We start from the raw sequence: 16142 nt of genomic DNA on the forward strand, positions 1-16142 counted from the left end.
TCCTGCCTGCTGATTCTCAGCCTCCATGGGCTCTGACCCTTTTTGGCTTTCTCAGGATTAACTAAAGTCATTCTAAAGCCCACATTGTTTAGCATTTGTCAAACTCTGGTCCCAACTCAACCCCAAGCTCTGACTGAGGTCACAAGACAGAGCCTCCAGTCAATTCGGCCAACATATGCTGAGCGTTGTGTGCAAGGCACAGCTTTCCTCTTCTCAGCCCAAGCGTGCACCCAGACGAGGCAGCCACTCCCACATCTCTGCCGCCCGAGGGTGCTCAAAGGGTTTCCCCACAGTGAGCCAGCAAGTGAGGGCAGCCCTGCAAACAGCAATGCAGGGAGATTAGGCCCTCCAGCCCTGGAAGAGCAACAGCCAACAAGACAGCAACAATGTGGCAAAGTAAGAGCTGGGAATTTTTTATTGGTAATTTTCCATACACAGAGATCCTTTCACTCCCCAGTGTAAATAAGCATAAAAAACTTAACCCTCATCTCCTAACAAGGCAAAGTGGGGATCCAGAAGCCTGCCTGATTCCCCTAAGCCTGGTGCCTTCAGGGCCCAGTTGCCAAGCCCTCACCAAATAGCTTAGCCTGGCAAGAAAGCAGGCCTAGAGTGGCCACTTGTCCCCATACTGCCTCTAGTCCATGCTTAGGGGGTGAAAACACCTCAGCCACTTACGCCTTGAGGTTCCAGGCAGCCTATGACCCCAGGAAAGAGTCCTAGGCAGAAGACCCTCATATGCTTCACCCCAGTCCCCTGTGCTGTATATGTTCCCAGGAACCATCAAATAAATAAAATAAATATTTTGAAAAGGCAGGGCAGCTAGGGGTGGGTGCTGAGCCAGCTCATGGCGTTGGGAAAGACACTAGACCCTCAGCATCCAAAGGAAATATGAAATTATCAGAAAGATGGAGACCAAGGGGACCCCAAAGAAGTCTTGCAGTCTAGGACCCAGCCAAGTGACATCCTACGCTTCCCAGGAACCTAAAGATCAAGAGCTTCTGGACCTCTGCTCTGCTTATCTGACCTCACCCCGCATGGGACAAAGGACAGAGAAGGGAGAAGTGGCACCAGATCACAGGAAGGTTTCCCTGCACTTGCAGGTCCCTCAGCTGCCAAGGTGGAGACAGGGACACCAGGGCAACACACAGGCTGAGATTCTTAGTCCACTCTGCAATGGAGCTTTCTTACGCTGTCTTGCTGGTGCTCTGAGGAAGAACTTTTCCCAAGCTCCGGTCTCCTGGGAACTCTAGGCCTGGCCACATTGGTCCCAATCATCACAGCTCAGGTGAGCCAGGCCTAGCTCCATGTCCAGCCAACTTCACTTCACTAACCCAGGGCAGAGCAAAACACACAGGCCCTTTGGGATACCTCTCCCTCAGCTCGGACCAGAGTGGCACACAGGGGGAGGAAGGGGAAGCCTACTGAATGGTCAGGCCAGATGTGCCCAGCACAAGTCACAGGGGAGAAGGGGTGTACTGTTGGCCCCGGGACTGCTTCCGATTGGAGCCTGGCCTTTCTTCTCACTTGCTCAATGTCTGGTTACATGAGGCGCACACAAACACAGTCTCTCTTTGCGCTTCAGGGGCTGAAAAGGAAGAACTTGATGAGATACTTCTTTATGCCCTTTGGCTCATAGCCACAAGTACTAAAACCCAGAGACCACCCACCTCCCAGGCTACGCCCTCCCTGACCCAGCGCAGCACTAGCCTGCCCTCAGACACATCCTCCAGGGGAACTGAGGCCTCTGGGTAATGACGCCAGGTGTAGCCTTTCCCAGATGCTCTATGTATTAGAAATTCCTTTGACATTATCAGAACATCTTTAAAAGTGTTTTTTAAATAAAATACCAGAGGAAATTTTCTCAAAACATTTTAACAGTGGTTATCTCTGGGTGGTAAGATTACACGATTATTTGTTTTCCTTCTTCTGTACAGTAATTTCAAATTTTCTAGTTAACAGCCACGTTACTTGCAAGATCAGAAAAAAAAAAAACTTGAGCTCACTGTCATATCACAAAGTAGCAAGTGATCATGTTTTTCAGAAACATGTGCATGCAATTCACCCTGCTTGAGACAGGGAGGACCCACAGCCAACCACTGTCTCTGAAACGCGTGAGGAGTATTCGCTTTCATTTCACTCACCTATATATTTTACTTACGTAAGTGTATGAGTATATTTAGCCTTCATAAAGAAAAGAAATTATCTTTAAATTTTAAAATGTTACCAAACTGAGGACTGCGGTTTCTGAGGACTGAGGCAAGCACTGTTCATTAACTTTCAGAAGCACTTACAGGTACTCATCTTGCTAATGTGTTTCCTAATTCTAGATACAGCATACATATTCTTTGCCCATATCAAATGCTTGCTCTTTGTTTGTTAAATAGGATGTAGGCCTTAGACTGGACTTCAGCCTTTTTCCCTACAATGTGGCCACCACTTGAGGGGCAGGACGCAGCCAAGCTCCACACCGACCTACTGCCAGCACCACTCACCTGTGGCCCCCATGGAGGACTTGGGCACCTTGAAGGAGCAGCACCGCGAGCAGAAGCTGTTCCCACAGTTACTGCAGCTCCGCTGTGGACAAGCACCAAAGTTCACATCAGATATAGTCCCAACTGCAGGCACCAGAAGCCCTCTCCTTTCCACTGGCCAGTCCCACCCCGGTGAGGCAGAACAGCCGGACCACCACACAGGAAGGCTGAGGAGGGCGGCACACAAGCAAGGAAGAGACGTCCTGTACTTGCTTGAGCAAATCACAGGTGCCAGGCCCATATAACCTGAGGAGTCAAACTTCACCAATGACTCCCTTCAACTGCCCCACGACCCATGGTCACATGCACACTGCCCAGCAAATATTCTCCAGAGACTTACCCGCTTCTTCAGCACTGAGAAAGTGGAAGAGCAGCCTGTACAGTTCCCTGAGAAAGAGAGGCAACGGTTCAGTCTTGACCCAGACCAGGCCTCTCAACCCTCACCTGCTTCTCACTCTTCTCAGTGGGGCACTAAGGGAACCAGCCCAGCCCAGCTCCTCAGCTGGGTACAGAAGTAAGGAAGCAGCACCCAGATTCAGAGCTAGCAGAAAAAACTGACAGATGGTGCCTGGGAACCGCTCTCCCCAGATCATGAGTGGCTCAGGCCCTTGCCTGCGCCTAGTGGCCCAACTCACAGGTCCAGCAGAAATCAAAGAGCAGTCAGAGAATCTACGCCTTGGAACCCAGCAAGGCTGGCAAGAACCAGACCACAGCATCTGCAAATGAAATCTGTCCAACCTGACCCCTTCTCTTACAAATATTCTATCTGTAGGATAAACAGAAAATGTCTCCTCAAAATGAAGACTCCTACTTTCTGTCAAAGAATTCTAAGAGAGAAACGTTGGAACTAGCACCTTCCAAGAAGACCCAAAGGTCAGAATGCTCAAGCACTATGAATGGCAGGCAAGATGGAGGGCTACAGATGAAAATGATTCTGCCTAAATAACCAAAAATGGCAAGACAACAAAACTTCTGTGGCAAGATGATGGAACTCAGAAGACGGCTAGGAGAAGGTTTGGGAAATATAAGGATGATGAAAAGAGGGAAGGAGGTTTCTGGACATGGGGGTCTGAGGCCTGCTATAATCTAGCCAAAAGACCAGCTTCAGGGAGCACTACTGTGTTTCCCACATCATGTGTGTGGTCAGCTAAAAGGGTGGGCTCCAGCTTCACACAACAGCCCTGCAGCTACACTGACAGCTCCAAGTGGTTCCTTCCTGCCAGAATCACCCACGCTTCTTGCTACAGAAGCTTCTCTGGGATTGAGGAAAGAAAAATAGCAAAAGCCAGGAGGACTGAGGCCACCAGAGGTACTAGAGGTAAACACTCATTGCTGTTGATCAGGTCACAAGGCTTGGCAGATGTAAGGAGAGAAAAGCACAGGCCATGCCCACTGATGGGGCAGGAAACCAGCTGCAAGACTCACCCCTTTACACTCAGGGCTGGGGGAAGACAGTCTGCCCCTACCTCCTCTTTGCAAGGGTGCAGAAGAATGGGGCAGGGCAAAGGAGCTACTCAAACACTGACACTCTGGTCCATGCCCTGGAATTCCTCAAATTCTAAGAGCCAGGGCCTAGCACCCAGAAGACATGGGCCCTGTAAAACACAGGGGCCTGGGGCCAAGGAGGGCTATGGGATAGGCTTACATAGCAGATGGAGGACAGGAGCAACCCTACTCTTCCCAATGTGTGCTCACACTTTCTGTCCTCAGTCTCAGCAAAGGCCCAGCCTCATCCACGCTGATTAACCATGTGATGAAGCCATGTGTGAACAACACAATGAAAGTAGTAAGAGTCAAATGCTCTAGAGAATCTACCAAGGGAATGGTCACGTAGCCTCCAGGACAGAAGGGGCCCTCATCACCAGGACTCACCCACTTGGAGGCCACAGAAAAGCTCCTAATAACTGGTCTTCATTCTTCCAATGCATACCTTTATCCACTGACAAGCAGAATGCAACAGCTACAGTTACCCCTAAAGTTCACATGTTGGGTCCTACTCTCCAATCTAGTCAGATATGGCACACCTGTAATCTCAGAACTCCAGAGGCTGAGGCATGAGGATCACTTCGAGTTTGAGGCCAGCCTAGGCTACAAAGTGAGTTCTAGGCCAGCCTGAACTGCACAGTAACAATATTATAAAGTGGGGACTCTGGGAGGTGACTGGTAGGACCTCATGGTGGGTTTGGTGCCCTTAGAGATGTCAGGGACTACCTTGCCCACCCTACTATCTGAAAAGGCAGCAAGAAGCAGGAAGTATCTATGAACCAGGAAGCAGGCCTTCACCAGTCCCTGGTCGTTGATCTTGCACTTCTAGTCTCCAGAACAGATACATGTCTGTTGTTTACAAGACACAGAGTGAAGTGTATTTTGTCAAAGCAGCCCAAACAGAATTAAGACAGTCCCCAAAGCAGCCCACCAACCCTGCCCTTGAAGCAGAGTGCAAGAACATATCAGGAGAGAGAAAATTAAGAGTCTGAAGGATGAGGAGCAAAGTTGGGCTTACGGTAACAAACATGTTCTGCCTTTACCATCCTTGAGGGAACCCAATAGGCCTTTCTGCAAAACAGGAACCCGCAAACAGCAGGTGTTATGGTTTATATATAGATGTCTCCAAAGAGCCTCAAGCACTCACAGGGCAGGGCTTTTTGAAGTAGTTACTGCAGGTATGGCCTAAAGGATTTACTTTTCTACCCAGCTCCTCCCTTTAAGTCACTCTCTGGTTTCTGTCTACCCTACTGTGAGCAACTCTCCTTCTCCATGCCCCAGTGCCAAGCTGTCCTGCCCTAGTGGCAGTCAACCATGGACTGAAATGTGAGCTAACATAAACCTCTCCACCTCAATTTGTGGGTGTTGATATTGTGTCTCAGTACTAGAAAGTACCTATAACACCAAAGCAAAGGAAAACTGGAGAGTAAGGGTCATGAGATACACAGAACACAGGAGCCAAATCAAACGATCCAGATTTGAGGCCTACAGCTACAATTTGTTGGCAAAGTCTTTGGGCAAATCTATCTCACATTACTCATTTGTAAAATGAGAACATTTAAATACCTTTATTTGAAATGCATAAACAATCATTCTTTTATAGTGTCCCATGAGACCACTGGAACCTGGTTGCTCTTGGACCCATAAAACTGCCTCCTGTCACATCCACCACCAGGACCAAACTCACATATGTACAGTACAATGAGCTCACAGATGCTCTGCAGAAGCCAGTGGCAGCACTAATGAAAAAGGGAACTAAAATGCTGGGGACATTTACATGGCAACAGGAAATAGCAGATCTAGATCTCTAATCCTAAGAAAACTACCAGCTTGCTTAACACAGGCACAGGAGAGCTGGCCCTGTAGCCTTAGGTCAAATTCCTTAACAAAAACCCCAGACACAGACCTAGAACTCACTGCACACCAGAACACACAGTACAAGGACCACAGTAGCTGCTAGGTCACCAGCTACTCTAGGGTTCCACCATGATTTGATCTGGCACTGCTCCAGAGCTCTTGATTTGATCCAGATTTCCAAAATGCGCTCCAAGGCAAGTCCACCCTCCTCCACGCTGCTTTCCTTGACCTATCTGAACCCCAGTAACATGAACGATTGGTCAAGCAACAAATTTGGCTGAGAGAAGTAACAAGACCTTATCATTGCCTGGAGGAAGATACCATTTACTCCAAATTCCTTCTAGCTGGATCAAAGAAATCAAGACAGGCTCCCAGGAACTAGCTGGATTGCCCAGGGCCTGCTGTATTAATGGTACCCACTTACTACCACTATCAACAAAACAGCTGGGCCCCATGCTAGCCCTTAACAAGTACTGTCACATGTGAGTCTTAGAACAACCCTGTAAGAACTATTACTCCTTTTACGGAAGAGAAATGGAAGCACAAGGATTGGAAATAATTTCCTCAAGGGCACCCAGTGACTAAGATTCCTACCAAGTGTCAGACTCCACTTCTTTTAGCCAGTCTGCTGCACCACCTGCTGTCTGCAGTCCTAGGATGGCAGTTCACAAACTTAGTCGTCTTCCCAAGAGTAAATGCTCAACAAGAAGACAGGGACAAAAAGAAACCCACACTCATTCCTTCAACTCTTCCACTGGGTATTTGCTCTTTTCCCTTTGCTCCTTGTTCTTGTCACAAGTGCATGCCCGTAATTATAAAACTCTATTCCTACAGCCAGTGTGCCCCAGCCCCAGCCCCAGCCCCAGCCCCAGCCCCAGTACCATCAACTCCCTTCTGGCCACCCCATCCTGCCCCAACCCTGTGCTCCCTTGGCCATACCAAAGTTGTTGGTAGGATAACGTTTTCGGAGTCGTTCTGTGAGTCGTGACACCTTGATGCGCAACACCTCATTTTTGCTCAGGAATCCATTGTCCTGTAGAGCCAGCTCATCCTCTGCCGGGCAAGGGGTGCCTTCATCGTCCTCCTGTGAAAATAGCTCTTTCCAGTCCTGTTCCCCACTGGGAAGGGCTAGGACCTGCATGCAGAGGTACCTGGACACAGCAGACCCCACAAGATGCAGCACAGCTGGCTCCGCCACTGTCCCCCACCCCAGTCCCGCCCCTGCCCACCTCACCAGCATTCCTACTTACCAGCACCACCAAGTGGGTCTCCTGCCTCCCAAGGTGCAGAGGAGAAAGGGAAAAAACACAGAAAAGAGATAGCAAGAGAAAGAAGGTGCTAGGCCTCCAGGCAAAAGGGAACTCAGCACTCTGAACACTTCCCGGAGGTGAGCATAATAGATGCTCTCCTTGCCAGGAGCTGGGTAGTGAAGAAGTTCGGAGAAAGCTCTATGTACTTTTCACATGTACTTTTCATTGTTCAAACAGAACAGACCATAAGGGAGAAAATATCCCTTACAATATCTTTCAGGAAACTTTGTGTTCTTCTAAAGTTTTATCTATTTTGCAGGCATACATAACTCTGAACTGCATCAAAATACAAAATGTGCTCCTCACTGTGGGTCATGAACACAAATGCTTAAAAGCCCCTGCTATACTTATCTCCACTATCCCCAGAGTCATAGCCTGGAATCATGTATCAGTCCTGGAAAAAGCCCATGGCAGTCAAAAATTAAACACCCACAAGATGAGGCTGAGCTAAGAGTGAAGCAAGCCAGGTGTTAACCACAGACCTGATAAAAACTCACAAGAGCCTCACTGCTTACACCTCAACTTACCACTTTACAGAGATACAAGGAAACAAAATTACTCTAAGGAAAGCAGTAACGCAGTTGTGGTAATAAGCAGCAACTGACACTAGGCCTCAGACTAGAGAGGACAGGGAGTGTAGGGCATTACGCGTAACTGCAGCATGCGACTGGTCTAAAGGAGCTGGTGGTGCCTTGGCTACACTCACCACTGCAGACCAGGACACCAGAGAAACTAAAATATAACTCTAAGATTTCCCCATTTATTAACACTGACTTCAAAGAAAAAAAATTTTTTAAGTTTATAAGTCAAATCAAACACTTTTGCAAACTACCAGAATTGCCCTAAAATCAAGAAAGACTGTTGAACATTTTCTGACCTATAGCTTGGCCATACAACCACTCTCTCCAGCCTCTCAAGGAACACCTTATCAAACTCTGCAAAAAGAGATGCAGAGGAGCAGCCTCTTACAAATCTGCCACCCTATATCAAAAGTGATGAGCCCAGTGTCTGCTGTAAAAGTAAGAAGCCACACAACTCCACAGAGTAGGCCACTTCCCGGGGACTTTTAGAGCCCTCCTTGCCCTGAATGCCCAGGACATTTAACACACTCATGACAGGTCTTAATCATATGCCTCACTGTCTGGCAACTGATTTGAATGTGTTACATTCCTGCCAGCTTAAACCACTGGTGGTACCAATGGCTCAAGCTGGTGGGGAATGTGTTAATTGGATGGACAATGGTACCCTTCCCACCAGTAAGTTCTACCCAGCTCAAGCCACGTTTTGGCTTTCCATTTGGATGCAAGAGAATTAAGACAAAACAAACAAAAACCCCCACAACTTTATTTAGTATCACCCAACCTCTGGCCTGGTCAGTAGAGGGTGCTGGGGAAGGGCCACCCACCTCAATGGCATCTTTGAATTCTTCATCTGGCTCAGCCTCCTCTGCCTCCTCCACACTGCCTGGGGTGAGGTCCTAGGAACAAAGAGTCCATGATAGAAGGAGATGGATGGCAGTCCTGCTCTTCATAATATGGGGCTACCTCCCCAAGCCAGGACCCAGGCTCCCAAAATACCTGTTCCTGCCCCAGAGGAAACGGCACAACTCTAACAAAAAAGAAGTCACAGGAAAGAGAGCAATCTCTAACCCCGCAGGGCCAGGGTGATGGGTATAGCACCAGAGCTGGACCTCCAGTGGCCAAGAGCAGAGGTCTGGAACCAAGGACCTGGTGGCTCCCTTACTAGCTGTGAAGCCTGGAAGCCACTCTATGCCTCACCATTCTGTTCTGCCATTGAGAATAATCTTTCTCAATACAACCTACACTCAATGAGGCTATCTCTAAGGCAATAAGAACAGCATCAACACAGAATGAGCACTCAACAACACACAGGGTAGCTATCTTTATTATTAAGCACTTCAGATGCGATCAGGCTTGGGAAGCAGGAGGACAGAAGCCAATCTGGGAGCTATGCAGCAGGAACAAGTAGGTAAGAGGAAGACCCCCATCTGCCTGCAGCCAGCTCTTGCTGATGGTCCAGGCACTCACCTCAGTGGGCGTGGGAGCAGGTGTGCTGTCCAGCAGGGAACCCTTCCCCCCAGCATCCAATAGTAGCGGGCTCTCAAAGGTACACTCTTCCTGTTTAGGGTTCATCCGCCGCTGCAGAGATGCCCTGTACTCAGACACCACTACCCAGGACAGGGAGAAGAGGGTGGGGCAGATACAAAACAGAATGAGTAGCACTCTAAGAGTGTCCACTTCTACAAGTGACAGGTCACTTCCTCCACACCTCACCCTCTGCTCCCAGCAAGAGCTGTTTTCCTAACTCTGAGAAAGTCACCTAACCTAAACTTTGTGAACAAAACAGAGATATCGCCTCCTACCCCAGATTGCTAGATATTTCATTATGACTTCTATTACTACCATACAAATATAGCATCATCCAAACACATGTACAGGCCTAAACCTCTACCATGCCACCTGGGCCACTCCAGACTCCCTCAGCACTTCAGAAGCCAGAAGGCAGGTGGGTACTAGGGTATCACAAAGAGATGAGATCAAGTGGGTACTGTGAGATCACAAAACTCCAGGTGACAGGTTTCAGAAAACACCACCTTCCCCCACCCCCCAGAAACCAGCATATCTGTGGATGATTCTCCTGCCTTGAGAACAGAGAAGGGACCTCTTTGTGGGAGCCTCTCCTAACATCTCAGAGACAGACTTTCACTGTAGCCCTAGTGTGGTGCTGCCCCCTTGCGGAAGACACAGCGAACAGCCAATTAGCTGGACAGTGAGAACCAGGGAGCCTAAACTGGTCTTCAGAGCCAGTCTGGGCTCCAGCTGGGAAGCTCCCCAGGGCTTACCTCTAAAGAACTCCACATTCCCCAGAAAGAGTGTGCTATTTAACAGGGTCAGTACCCAGCAGAGTGGCAGCAGATACAGCATGCAAACTGTGCCCAGAAGCGCTCCATAGAACCTGAATGACAGAGGAAAGAAAAACAAGATCAGAAATTCCCAAAGTCAGAAGGAAACAGGTTTGAGCACTCACACAGATGTCCAGGTGAAAACTAGCTTTTGCCTCACTTAATAAAACAGCAAACCAGCTAATCAAAAATGCAACAGTGATGAGAAAAATTCAAAGGTACCTGGAAGTCACTGTTTGCTAACAACTGATGCTGGTGAGGCTCTGGTCAATGGTCACTGCTCTCGGGGTCTCGACTCTAAAGTCAAGAGGTAGAGTGGATCTGGATCCCCCACCACCTTTGGTTAAAGGCCCTCACTTTGTATTTCAGGCTGGCCTTGAACTAACTATGTAGCCAAGGCAGACCTCAAACTTGTGGCAATCCTGTCTCAGCCTTCAGAGTGGTAGAATTACGGGCATGTACTACCACATCCTGCCAGACTGAATCTGAATTGAGATCTGTCATTTTTCTTTGTGTCACATTCCTTGGTTCCCTGAACATCACTTCTTTATGTGAAAAATGGAAATTAAAACAGTGCCAACTCACAGGACTACCATGGAGAGTAAGACACTATTTAGAGTATTGACTAAGCATAGTGCCTGGCACTAAGTAAAGACTAGATAAATTAACAGCCCTAATTATGACTCTCATATACAGCCTCATAGAGCATGGAGGCACATGCCTGTAATCCCAGTATACTGGCAGACTGAAGCGGAAGGATCACAACTTCAAGTTCAGCCTGGTCAACTTAGCAAGACCCTGTCTTAAAATTGGAAAGAAGTGTAGATGTAATTCAGGGCAAAGACTTTGGCTTCACTCTCCAGTACCACTGGAAGAAAAAAAAAAGTCTCAATACATCTATTCCATTTGATTTAGTAGTTTTATCCTTGAATTTATTCTAAGAAAAAAACTTCAAAAGATTAAAGCTAAATATACTCACTGTAGAGATAGTAATGAAAAGTAGAAATTGACTAAACATGTAACACAATGGCTTATAAGTCTTAGTCTATATTAATTTTGTATTACAAATAATGTAAGGGCTTTGTAACAACAAGAAAAATCACTTAAGATGTAATAAAAAATAGAAAGGAACTTCACATTATGAAGCTGTATATCCATAGAGCATACACATATGACCAACTCCACAAGGCAAGCTGAACACTAGAAGCTATTTTGTGACAGATTACATGGTAAGTTATCTATTATTAAAGTCCTTTTACTACATTTTTTTTTAAAAGCACCTAAACAAAAGCAATACAGTAGAGCCCATGAGCACACAACACAGATCTACACGCTCTTCCTCTGAAACAGGAGCACCAGAAGCCCTTTTAAAACAGCTGGCTGTGCTTAGGGTGTTTTTAAGTTGCAAACTTCTAGAGCTGTGGAGAGAGGAGGGCCACTCACTGTGAGGACACCACAGGGTTTTCCCAGTACAGCACACGGTAGGCAGCTTCACAGGTGCAGCACAAGCGGGTCAAAAAGGCCTCCAACTGAATCAAGCTGCAAATACAGGAGTTTCTGTGGGTGAGCAGAATGGAAGCTCCGGAGAGGCAAAGCCAACCTCTGTAACACGCTGGATCCGTTACATAGGAAGTAAGGCCTAGCCAAGCCATTCCACAATTGTCTCTGCCCTCTCTTTGAAGCCCCCCACTGAAGCGGGAACAGCTAAAAGTCTTTGGTCTCGCTTGCTCAGGAAAGTTAAACTTTCCAGGGCTGCAGTTTTTTCATCTGAAAAATGAGGATCAGAAGACCCACAGCACAGCAGCTGTGCAAATCAACAGCAGAATGCAGACCATGGTTTCTCTACTTGGAATGTAAGGCAAGCCTCCTTGCGGAATTTCGTTTTGTTTCAAATGTGGATGTACCCAAGATACCGCTGAGTGCATCCCACACCCAGATGCAGGTTCCTGAAGGACTCCTTGGAGAAATGAATGCTTCTAGAGCTGAGACAGGGAAGACATTAAGTGAATTTAAATATCCTATTGTACTTGAAAATGATGAGGAAGCATTGAAAAATGATGGGAATATATAGAAAGAACACAAAAACCAGCTCAAAAGCCATCCCACTGGCCAAATTTTGGTATCAAAATAAATAATGACAGTGACAGATTATATCCCACTGAATAAAATAAATTCTGAGTGCACACTAACAATAAATAAGAAAGAGCTCCTCCTTCTCCTCTTAGTATGTCAGTCAAGAGTAGATGAAGTAACAGCCAATGATCTCTGCAACCACCATAATTAACATTCCCACTAACTTGAACTACAGTGATTCAAGCATGACTGCCCCGCTGGGTGGCTGTTATTAATTTTATTAATAAAAAGATCAATACAAGTGATTAGAGCCATTTGTACAAACCACCCAATGGGACAGTCATGTCTGTACTCTCACTGGTACAAACCACTCAGCAGCGAGGTCATACGAACAACAGCCCCATCGTGAACATGTTAATCAATGGTTAACATTGGTTAACATGGTTTTTAAAGCAGTGGGTGAGCCAGGCAAGATGACACATGCCTGAAATTACAGCACTTGGGAGGCTGAGGCAAAGGACAATGAACTCCTGGGCTATGCAGTGAAACGCTGCCTGAAACGCTGAGACCCTGTCTAAAAATAAATAAAAATAAAGCAGTTGGTGAATGTCTGATTAGGAACAAAATGTAATCTCAAAGTATTTCCTCTTAGATTACTAACAATGAAAGATAAAATAATGTACAGTGAAGAAACCTTAAACAATTGATCTGTTAATATTTTCTGACATCACAGGTCCATGTGGAAGTCATGACAATGAACATCCCTTGTAATAGAACTGCCAAAAATCCATAACCTAAATCTAATCAGGAACCAAACAACCAAAACTGAGGAGCATCTACAAAATAAAAAGCCATCCTAAATATTTCCTTTTTCCTTTTTTTTAATCGGTACTGGGGATCGAACTCACGACCACCTGCTTACAAGGCAGGCGCTTATGCCACTGAGCTAAACCCCCAGCCCCCATCCTAAATATTTCAAGGTTGTAAGAAACAAAGATTGAGGAGCTGCTCCAGATTACAGAAGACTAAAGAGATGTAAAAGCTAAAAGTTAAGGTCTGGGGATATGCTCAGTAAAGCACATGCAAGGCCCCAGGTTCCATCCCCACACTGCTAAACACAAAACAGAAAAACTCAGTGTAATCTGTGATCCCAAACTAGATCCTGATAGAAGGCAAACTGACAATAAGAGCTTTATTAAAAAGGGCTGGGAGTATAGCTCAGCGATAGAGCACATGCTTAGCATGTCTAAGACCCTAGGTATGATTCCAGGACAAGGGAAAAAAACTTTATTAAGAAAACTGTTATAATGTGATTATGAAATATACATATATATGATAATAGTACTAGTGTTACTGTTACAAATGTTAAATTTCCTAATTCTGATTATAGTACAGTAACTATAAAAGAGAATAATTTTCTATCTGGTTAAAGCATATATGGGAACTATTTATAGTATTTGTGCACCTCTTTTGTAAATTTAAATTATTTCAAACTTTATAAAAATTGTTTAAAAAATACTGAGTCCTCATTTCGACAGCACATATCCTAAAATTGGAATAAGACTGTCATGGTCCCTCCCCAAGGATGACATGCAAATTCATGAAATAGTCCCTACTTTTTAAGATTTTGAGGATAGTGATTGTACTCTGTATGATACAATGGATACATGTCATTTTACATTTGTCAAAACACAAAATGTACAAGAGGAAATCCTCATGTAGACCAAGGACACTGTGTGAACATCAGGTCTTAATGTAGGTTCACCAGTTGTAACAAATGTATCTCTGTGGTGGACAATGGTGAAGCTCAAGAGATCTGGGTAAAAGGAAGAGGATATGAGAACTCTCTCTACTTCCTGCTCATTTTTTTTGTGTGCCCTAGAAATTTAAAGGATTTTTTAAAACAAAAACAACCAATACTGAGTGCAATCACCTCTCCAGTGACTCAGAATTTCTGGTCAGGCCCCAGCATTCATTTGTTACATTTTTTATTCCTACTGTTGGTCAAATGCCTACACAGATCCCCTGAAGTCATCACAGTTAATGTTCCTCAACAGTCTTAAGATGCTTCTTAAGTCTTTTCAAAACTGCAGCAAAACACCTAACATGTACTGAGCACTTCTTGAGTACCTGACACTCAAGCAATCTTCACAACCACCCTGTAAGTGAGCCCTATCAATCCATTTAACAGATAAGAAATCTGTTCAGGTGCAGGGAAGTTAAGTGACTTGTCTTATGCTACACAAGTGGCAGAGATGGGATCTGAACCCAGATAATGGCTCCTGCAGCCACATGCTTAGTCACGACTCCAGATCATCTCTTTAGGAAAAAGAACACAGCTGTGAAATACCTGAATCTGGAGCCTAGCCACCCAACCTCATCACTTTCTCTTTTTCTTTTTATTTTTTTTTTTTATTTTATTTTTTTTTTTTTTTGTCTTTTTCGTTTTTATCAGTACCAGGGATCGAACTCACGACTGCCTGCTTGCAAGGCAGGTGCTTTCTCATTTTCAATCACAAGTGGAGGATAAGAACAGAAGCCACTGTGCAGAGCTGTTAACAAGATTCCCCATACAGCCACTTGAATACTCCACAGGCTTAGTGTGATGGCCGCTGTTACTCTCATATTGGGCTTGATTGTTCCCATCCCCTATGCTTTCCCATACTCACAAGCTCTTCACCTCACTCATGGCCTCAGGGCGGGAAAGGCGAACTTTCTGCAGGTCTTCCTGCCTTACACTGTGATACTTCCTTCGTATCAGCTCAGACTCCGGCAGCCGTGCCCGACAAACCTCCTGAAGGTAGCCCAGCAGGGCGGGCACTGAAATCATCAAGGCACCCACCGAGTACCAGGCACCTATGGGACCAAGAACATTGCAGGCAGCACAGGTAAGCAAACCCTAGGAGCCTGGCCACCATGCCCACTTGCTTGCTGCCTCACTCCTCCAGGGCTCTGCCTAAACAATCTTTCCTGGTCACCAGTAAGACATGGTATCTCCCCATACACTCCCATGCTCCTTATCCCAGCTTTGGTTTTCTTCATAAATTAGTATGTCCTCCGTTAATACAAGCTCTTGAGAAGGACTGGCACTTTGTCCATCAGTCACTGATGTAGCTCTAACTTTTTGCTTTGTTTTATTTTGTGTGGGGGGGTTGCTGTTTGTTTATTTGAGACAGGATTTCACTTTATATTTCAGGCTAACCTTGAACTCACTAGCCCAGGGTGACCTCGAACTCTTGGTAATCTTTCTGTCTCAGCCTCCCAAGTCTGGGATTACAGGTGTATGCCATTATGCCCAGTTCTAGGTTTATTTTCAATACATTAAAAAATGCTGCTAACTTTCCAAGCGTGTGGTTGTGAGTTCAATCCCTGGTCTCCCTCCCTCCTCCCCCCCAAAAAAGAATGCCACTACCACACAGTAGGCAGCTCATGCCTGGAGTCTGGCTGCTGAGAGTTGACAATAACTAACATTAAAGTCTTTGAGTCACTAGGACAGGTTGAAAGTCTTTTATCTTTTAGGGTACTGTAGGACACTGTGGATTAAGAAATATAGAGGCCAACATTAAAGAAACATCTTCCATGAACATGATATTCCAACAGCAAGGTAAGGAGCACCAGGCCTACAGTAAATGCTTGTTCAATACCTACCATAGGAACTGCTTTATTCTGGAAATATAACCAGGAAAATCTAACCTCCTGGCAAGCTTTGATCAATCCAAGAAAAAGAATGAGATCTTAAGGAACTAGGTTCATTTTCAACCCACTGAATCCCTATGTCTAGAGCAAAAAAAGAAGACACTTGAGAATGTGTTCACTATACATGAAAGAGTTTTACCCTAAAATAAGTTACAGGACATTATGGCGGTGGAAGGTCAAATCAGGGATGTTTTCCCTGAGGTCAATTCCTCCTTCCCTTATTACAACGTCCTTTCTCCTTTCCCAGTGCATGAGAAGAAAATTCCA

General features: G+C 45.8%; 1 protein-coding gene and 1 pseudogene across 7 annotated transcripts in view; one reads left to right on the plus strand and one right to left on the minus strand.

Annotated features, from left to right (window-relative positions):
* Window positions 1-397: 397 nt before the first annotated feature.
* Zfyve27 (zinc finger FYVE-type containing 27) overlaps window positions 398-16142 on the minus strand; it is a 40178-nt gene continuing 24433 nt past the window's right edge. For 3 of the 7 annotated variants that reach the window (XM_063245097.1, XM_003479779.5, XM_063245098.1), the window contains 10 exons: window positions 14849-15035; window positions 11550-11645; window positions 10047-10159; window positions 9232-9371; window positions 8589-8660; window positions 7124-7144; window positions 6813-6957; window positions 2872-2918; window positions 2493-2574; window positions 398-1585 (listed from right to left, as the gene is read on the minus strand). In XM_063245097.1, coding sequence (XP_063101167.1) covers window positions 1521-1585; window positions 2493-2574; window positions 2872-2918; window positions 6813-6957; window positions 7124-7144; window positions 8589-8660; window positions 9232-9371; window positions 10047-10159; window positions 11550-11645; window positions 14849-15035 — 968 coding nt within the window. In that variant the 3' untranslated portion in view covers window positions 398-1520. Of the gene's footprint in view, window positions 1586-2492; window positions 2575-2871; window positions 2919-6467; window positions 6526-6812; window positions 6958-7123; window positions 7145-8588; window positions 8661-9231; window positions 9372-10046; window positions 10160-11549; window positions 11646-14848; window positions 15036-16142 lie in introns of all 7 variants that reach the window. The other 4 variants (XR_010046307.1, XM_063245099.1, XM_063245096.1 and 1 more) reach the window with 4 other exon arrangements.
* On the plus strand, window positions 13702-13799 carry LOC111754548 (U6 spliceosomal RNA; annotated as a pseudogene).

This window comes from Cavia porcellus, unplaced genomic scaffold (assembly GCF_034190915.1).
Source record: "Cavia porcellus strain 051 isolate PalLab524CR breed Dunkin Hartley unplaced genomic scaffold, mCavPor4.1 scaffold_2, whole genome shotgun sequence".
Taxonomy (NCBI): domain Eukaryota; kingdom Metazoa; phylum Chordata; class Mammalia; order Rodentia; family Caviidae; genus Cavia; species Cavia porcellus.